This window comes from Echinops telfairi, unplaced genomic scaffold, assembly GCF_000313985.2.
Source record: "Echinops telfairi isolate 266 unplaced genomic scaffold, ASM31398v2 ScPeMD7_7467;HRSCAF=8505_1, whole genome shotgun sequence".
Lineage (NCBI taxonomy): Eukaryota > Metazoa > Chordata > Mammalia > Afrosoricida > Tenrecidae > Echinops > Echinops telfairi.
Window position 1 is genome coordinate 12,920,402 of NW_022111368.1, and position 8,087 is coordinate 12,928,488.

The following is an 8,087-nucleotide window of genomic DNA, read 5'->3' on the forward strand; positions in this document are numbered from 1 at the left end:
CCGACTGCCGTGGAGGACCCTGGTGAGTCAGGGTCGACTCCATGGCAGTAAGTCTGGTTTGGCTTTGGGTTTTCTTTGTTACAATGCTTTCACTACTATTTGGTCTCCTTTGAAACACAACTCAGTCAGCCTTATCTTTTTTTTTTTTTAAGCCTTTTGATTGCCAGGCACAGCACAGCAATCTAGAGGCAGTCTAATCAAAGGAAGCATTCATCTCCCAGGCACACACCAGGCCCATGCCTCCATCACCCTAGGACACTGAGGACAATCTCCTCTCCTGCTGCGGAGCCAGTTTACCTGCTGCCAGGGAACCCCATCCCTACCACCTAAGGTCAAAGCCACTGGCATGCTTCATGCCAAGCAAGAGAATGCCTTTATCTTTGTTGGACACCATGGTGTTCAATTTAAACGATTGTTCCCATCTTTCAGTGGGACAAATGGTGACCACTAGACTTGATGGCACCTAACAAAACCAACAAGACATCTGATGGGCCCTTTTGCCCCTCTCATTCCCTGTGGTTAATAGACCCCATATGCTACACCAGGCTCACCAGCCTGCTCTCTGCTAACTGCACATTCTTGGACAGAGGGAGGGGCCGGTGTCCATCTTGGGGCTTTTGACATTCCCCCTGTCCTGCCCAACTTGACATAGGGGTCAGACCAGGGGGTCATTTTTTGTGTTTTTTTGATTCCCAGGGCAGCTGGTTTATCTGGGCCAGTTCTCTCCTAAGACACTCTCTCCCACCAGTCCCTTCATCTTGTTCCTTTGAGTCCCTACCTCACACCAGTTCTACAAGTCAAATCTGAGTCCTCAAAAACCACCCAAAAACACAACAACCCAGTGCCATCGAGTCAATTCCATCTCACAGTGACCCTGCAGGATACAGTAGAACTGCTCCCCTGGGTTCTGAGAGTGTAAGTCTTTATGGGAGCAGATAGCCTCATCTTTCTTCTGCAGAGCAGCTGGGGGATTTGAACCACACACCTTGAGGTTAGCAGTCCAACACTTACGGAACAGCACTAGATGTGATGGATGCAGTGTAGCAAGCAGAAGAGAAGAGCAGATGGCTCATTTGAGCAAGTCGAAGAGGTTATTATTTCCTCCAGTGGCTGACCACAACTCATAGCGCCTGGCTGCTGTCTCAGCACCTAGGCCACGTTTGTGCTACTTACCGCGTGCCTGTCATCAGGTGTGCTGCACTGAACTCTGTGTTTCAGGACGGCCGAGGCTGTGATGTTCCCATTCGCCACAGTAAGCCCAGGGCCTAGCACGTGGTAGGCACTCAATGTATTTAGCCAACAAGAAGTTCATTGGGCATGCTACTTTTGTTCTAAGTACAATCAAGATGGCTGGGTCTATAAAGTCAACATAAAATTTTGATCTGTTGACTCTTTAATGGTGTCTTCATAGATTGGGCAGATTAATCCTATAAAGCAAGGTAACAGACTTTGATGTAATGTTATGTAAATCCGGCAAGAAATTTCACCATAGGGGGCTTAAGCTGTATTTCTCCCCACCCAAAGAGGAGGTGTGTTAGTCCAGGTAGACTAGAGAAACAAATTCATAGACACTTATATATGTATAAGAAAGAATTTGATACACAAGAGCGATTGAATATTGAGAAAACATCCCAGCCCAGTCCAGATCAAGTTCACAAGTCTGATATTAGCCCATGTGTCTGATACCAATCTATAAAGTCCTCTTCAGACTCATGAATCACATGCAATGATGCCAAATGCAGGACAATCACAGGCCAGTCGGTGGAAAGACTTGTGAATCCAGTGGCAGTGTAAGCATCTCAGTACTGGCGTGGGTCTCCACGTGGCTTCTCCAGCTCCGAGGCCCTGGCTGCCTCAGCCTGTCTACCTGTGGCTTGTCTGCAAGAATGTCTCACAGGGACTGAGTCTTGTCAGTAGAGTCTCCAAGGGAGTGCGCATGTGTTCTGCCTCCAGCAAGCTATTTATCTCCTTAGCGCCTCCAAATGAGGTCATCAAGCTATGACCTGATTGACAGGCTAGACTCCACCCCTTCACTCTCAAGCCTCTCACATTGATAACAGATTATGTAACTACCACAGGAGGCTTCTATATTAAGTCCACACCCATACAGGAAGGACAGTCAGTATGTGTGTGGGTCACTAGCTGGGCTTCTGGGCTCTGTCTGTGTCCCTCAGGGTCCCTGGAGATGTGAATCTTCACAGCCTGCAGGTCCATGGGCTGAATACAGGACGTTGCTGCCCCAGGCCATACACAGGCCACCATGGTCTTTTGAGGGAGAACCATGGATGTCCTGCACTTGGCCCCCCTGGTCCCATGCCCAGCCATCATTCCCTGCCAGGGTGGCAGGGCTGAGGTTAGCTTTAGGGAGTAGCTTTCACATCCCGCTGGCTCCTCGATCTCATCCCCAGCATCCCTGCCCTCAAGGTAACTTGACATCAGGGGGCTTGTGGCACTTTTCTGCTGTGGCCCTGATATGGGCCTGTGTCCTCAACTTTCAGGGGAGGAAGGGAGCAGGTTGAGGTGTGGGTCCTTCCTTCCCTCTTAGAGGCCCTGGTGCCCTTCAGTGGTCAGTGACCTCAGGAAATGAAGCCAAGTCTGGCTCAACAAGGTTGCTTGATACCCAACCTTTTGTGTAACCGATGGGGCCACTCAAGGGACCTTTTCTAGGGCAGTGGCACCGGCTTCTCTGGATTCTGCTTCCTCCAGAACTGGTCCCTGTGGTAGAAGTATTTGGTCCTCACACTGCATTCTTACACTGCCACTGGATTCACACTCCCCTTCAGCCCTCTATTGGTGGTAGGGTTATTTAGTTACCACTGGAAAATAGGAAGGGGCTATTGTCTTAGTTACCTAGTGTTGTGGTGACAAAGCAGATCACAAAGTGGGGGACCTTCGGCAGACATTTTTTGACCTCAAGGTTTTGCAAGTTGGAATTCCCAAGGCTCCTTGGCTTTCCATGGCTTGTAGAAGGTTCTTCACATGGTGTTTGTGTTACTCTAGGTCAGGGGTCCTCAGACTATGGCCCACCGAGCATATTTATCCAGGCCGCCACGTGCTTTTGCCCCGTTTTGTTTTTTACTTCAAAATAAGATATGTGCAGTGTGCATAGGAATTTATTTATAGTTTTTTTAAAACTATAGTCCAGCCCTCCAACGGGTCTGAGGGACAGTGAACTGTTTAAAAAGTTTGAGGACCCCTGCTCCAGGTTGACTAGAGAAACAAATTCATTGACATTCATATGTGTGTAAGAGAGAACTTTATATCAAAGAGCAATTGTACATTAAGAAGATATCCCAGTCCAGTTCAATTCCATAAGTCTGATATTAGCCCATATGTCCACTACCAGTCTATATATTCAGACTCACGCAACACGTGCAATGATGCTGAGTGCAGGAAGATCAGGGACCAGTGGGTGGAAAGTCCTGTGGATCCAGTGATGGTGGAAGCATCTCAGCACTGGCACGGGTCGCCAAGTGGCTTTACCAGCTCCAGGGCCCTAGCTCCATCAGCATAGCTCCGTGTGGCTTGTCAACAGGAATGTGTAGCAGAGAGTGAGAGTGTGTCCCACCTCCAGGGAGGAAGAAAGGAAAATGCCCAGAATCTGCATGAGAGGCCACGCCCACACAGAGGCCTCATTGCCTGTGACCTGATTGGCAGGCTAGACTTCACCCCTATAACCTATTTAACAAGTTAACATGAAATTATATAACTACCACACTTCACCCCTATAGCCTATTTAACAAGTTGACATGAAATTATGTAACTACCACAGTGCTCTCTTCCCTTTGTGCATGACCAAGGCTTCTCTGCTCTTTTATAAGACACTGAGCTGGAGGGTTTGGGTTCAGGATATACCCATGAATATCCTGCTTGTCACCTCATCAATACCAAAAAAAAAAAATCCCTATTGTCAAACAAGCCTGTATTTGCAGGTACAGGGACCACAACTTCAAGATATGCCGTACAGGGTGGACATAGAGTTAAAACCACAAAAGCTGTGATAACGGTGCCTTTCCTTCTCCACCTGCAGCACCGAGCACTCCACGAGCTACTACGAGTTCGTTGGCGTGAGCGGCTGCCAGGACGTGGTCCACCTCTACCGGCTGCTGTGGACGTCGACGGTGCTGAACATCATCGGCCTGTTCCTGGGCATCGTCACGGCTGCGGTCCTGGGGGCCTTCAAGGACATGGTGAGTTGCAGGGTGCTCTCTCTGCTTTGTGGGGAATGGTGGCACTGTCATTTCTAGCACACTTGACAATGGACATGGGACTCAGAGGTCCATTTGCTCTGTGAGTTGGGCAAGGTAGGGCAGGTCTTCGCACCCTCGAGTTACAGGGAGGAGACTGGGGCCGTGGATCCCGCCGGGCATATATTAGTTTGCTGATTATTTACAAAGAGGTAGCAGGGCCTGTTTGAAGAATGTTACAACTATTAATGAATGCCATCCTGTCACCTACCTATGGCCTTGTATGCGTGTCAAGGCAGATAGTGGAGAAGGAAGACCAGAGAAGAATCGATACACGTGACCCATAGTGCTGACAGAGAATATTGAAAGAACTGCGTATGGTCAGAAGGACAAACAAACTGATCTTGGAAGAAGCACTGCCACAATGCTCCTTAGAGGCAGGGATGGTGAGACGCTGTCTCCCATACCTCGGACGTGTTATCCGGCGAGACTAGTCCCTGGAGAAGGATGTCATGCTTGATACGTAGACGTGCAGTAAGTGAGAGGAAGACCATCGAGGAGATGGATTGATACAGGGGCTCAAGCAACCCCACGATTGAGGATGGCATAGAACTGGGCGGTGTTTTGTTTCATTGTACCAAGGGTCACTGGGAGCTGTAACCGAATCAGCCACAGCTACCAACAGCCATATCCTAGAACAGCGGTTTTCAACCTGTGGGTTGTGACCCACTTGGGGCAAACAACCCTTTCACAGGGGTCGCCCGATTCATAGCAGCAGCAAAATTACAGTTATGAAGCAGCAATGAAAATAATTTTATGGCTGGGGGGGTGGCCTGGTTACCACAACAGGAAGAACTGCATTGGAGGGTCGCGGCATGAGGAAGGTTGAGAACCACTGCCCTAGAAGGTGCCGTTACTGTGAGTTTTTCCTGAATCAATCCCTGACTCAGGAAGACCCCCCGCCCCCCACACCCACCCCCCTTCGCCACTGAAGGAAATGCCTGGCTGGGAGACTGTTCCAGCTCTGAGTGTAAAATGGAATCCTATTGAGGGTGCAGGTCGAGAGAAGTGCAGATGGACGCCCCCATTGTCTCAGTGTGGTCTCCTCACAATCACTCAGCAGGGGGCCTCCTTCACGGAGACCCAGGAGGTGAGAAGGGTGGGCCAGCAGAGGTGGTTGGGGAAAGACGAGATGCAGATCCTCCCGCCCATGAGGAAACCAGCGTGCCTGAGAGGTGGAGGAGCCAGACCTCCCAGCATCCACTCCAGCAGTGCCAGCTCCGTCTTGTCAAGGCCTGGCTCCCCCCTGGGAGACTGCGTGTGTCCAGGCATCCAGCTGCTGCGGCAGTCAGGAAGGAAGCACTGGCACATTGGGTTTGAGATGCCTGCAAGACACTGCCAATTGCATCCATGCTGACTTATAAAGACCCTTTGGGACAGGGTAGCACTACCCCTGTGGATTTCCAAGATGAAAACTTTATGGGCTTAGAAAGCCCTGTCTTTCTCCTGTAAATGGGTTAGTGGCTTCAAACTGCTGACCTTGCAATCGCAAGTAGCCAGCCCAACACAGAGCCACTATAAGCAAGTAGAAATGTCTGGTCTGCACCTGGGAGTATGTGTCTAGGGGTGAGAAGAGAGGTGGTCCCTAGATGGGAGTGGGGATGCAGGGGGGTGAGGGAGGGTGGCAGAAGCCCTAAGAGGATGGGAGACCTCTGGCTGGGACAGCCAGCTGTTAACCTCAGTGACCGGCAGGGCTGGCTTGCTGGCGTTGGCTGGCGGGGCAGGGCTCCTTTCCTCCCTGGTGCTCCTGGGATGGCTGGTCAGGTCAGCAGAACCGCCTGCAAGAGGGATCGCCCAGAAAGACTGACATCTGGCCCAGCAAACGTCAGCGTAGCCTCTGTTCTGCTCGGCTCACGTCCCATTCACTATAGGCATCAATTCGACTCCTCAGTATTTCTTCGCTGTCTGTCCACCCACTCCCACCCCCAGGTCCTGAGGGTCACTGCCCCAGCGGAAGCCTTCTTTCCCCTGGCCTCCTTCCAGCAACTCCTGGCAACCTGAAGTGCTGGAGCAAGGAAGCCCACAGCTCCCACGGACAGCTTAGGGGTTTCGGGCAGAAAGGGACCAGATTGGATTTGCATTTCAGAATGTCTTCCCCAAGGGTTCAGAGGACAGTGGTTGAAGATGGAGCCCAGAAACCAGGCAGGAAAGGGGTGACCTGGACACCCATCCTAGAAGCACCACGGAGGAAATGAACCCTCCTCAGTCAGCCGCGCCGGCAAGCCAGCCCTATCCCATGCAGACTGACACACGTCCATCTTCTGTCGATCTCCCTACCATAGCCCCAAGAAACCATTAATCCAGTCACTGTCTCAATGGATGCTCCCATCCTGGACTCCATATACCAGAAAGCACACAAAAACAAAGGAACAAAAAAGTTAACAACAAAATAAAATAGAGACAACCATCAGTAGAAAAGAAAGCAGAAAATAGTTTTTAAAAACACAAAAAACTAGAGCAACTTTAAAATGGGCCCAAGGGGAGATCTCGTGATACGGTGTTCCATTTCAACCTTCCGTCTGTCCTCAGGTCCCTCTGTCCTCGTTGGCCTACGGCTCCTCCTCACCGCCCCAGATCCTGTACAATCCCGCCCAGCAGATCCTGGCCTACACAGGCTTCCGCCCATCGCCAGCCTCCGTGCCCACCTGCTCGCCCTACCCTTTGCCTCTTCAGGTACAGTGCTGAGCGCCATTGCTCGTGCGTTCATGTCGTTTGTGCTACAAGCATGGGAGGTCTGGAGCTGGAGGAAGACGGGGAGCAGTCCTATGGCCCTTCCTCCTTTAGGTTAGGTACCTGATAGATGGCGGAACCACCGGGAACTAGCAAGGGTTTGGGGAGGAGCTGAGGGAAGACATTGTGGGTGACAGCCCGCCTGTCCCAGCAAGCATGGGTTCTTCCCTGCCGGCCCCGAGTAGCGCTGCCTGGACTATTTGATGAGCAGATGGTTTTCTTAGGTGTCGTTTCCTTTGTGTGGCCCTCGTGATACACCCATGTGTGTCCCTCCAGCTTCTAGGTGTTGCACCCAGGAACTGGTCCCCATCAGACTGGGCTGTTGTTCCCTGCTCAGAATGATTGAGGACTGGACTCCAGTGTCCTGGGTAGCTGGATGCCCTGTGAGCACAACCAAGTATTTGGGATGCTTTGTGCACTATGAGTCTGCCTTCATTCAACTAGTGTTTCCCTGCAAAGATAACGCTTTCATCCCGATACACGGCTCTGGACCTGGTTGCCTTGGGAGTGCTTGTAGGACGAGAGGCACTGAGCAGGGGTGAAACTCCCGTGTGCCCGGTAGAACTTGCCTTATTGCACGTCCACTTCCATGAGCAGCTTCAGCATCTTCTTTCTATGTTAGGAAGCCTCTGCTCGTGGACAATCAAATGTCCTATCGATCGTCCTAATTGACGATTGACCAGAGGTTTACAGCTTCAGCATTATCGATCCATCGGCCTAAGTGAGTCTTTGTTGTGAGGGGCTGTCCTAGGTACTGTAGGATGTTTCGCAGCACCCCACTTCCCTGCACGTATGACAGCCAAAATGTCCCCAACATTGTCCAATGTTGCCTGGGGGAACAGAAGCAGTTGAGAACTACTGCTTTAGCCCACTCACCTGGAATTTCATTTGGGGGTGGGAGGTAAGCCTGACTTGCATATATTGTCAGATTAGCTTCCAAAACAAACAAGCAAACAAACAAACTCACTGCCATTGATCAGTTTAGACTCGCGGCCACCCTATAGGGCAGGGTAGATGTGCCCCTGTAGGTGGGTTTCCAAGACTGTAACTCTTTACGGAGTAGAAAGTCTCATCTTTCTCCCTTAGAGCTGGCTAATGGTTTTGTACTGC

At 50.9% G+C, this 8,087-nt stretch overlaps 1 protein-coding gene across 1 annotated transcript in view; it reads left to right on the plus strand.

Moving 5' to 3' along the window:
* Window positions 1-8,087, plus strand: part of TMEM255B (transmembrane protein 255B) — a 136,255-nt gene that overhangs the window by 122,351 nt on the left and 5,817 nt on the right. Inside the window, exons 6-7 of the mRNA XM_045283963.1 lie at window positions 4,031-4,190; window positions 6,777-6,920. Of these exons, the coding sequence (XP_045139898.1) occupies window positions 4,031-4,190; window positions 6,777-6,920 (304 nt within the window). The remainder of the gene's footprint in view (window positions 1-4,030; window positions 4,191-6,776; window positions 6,921-8,087) is intronic.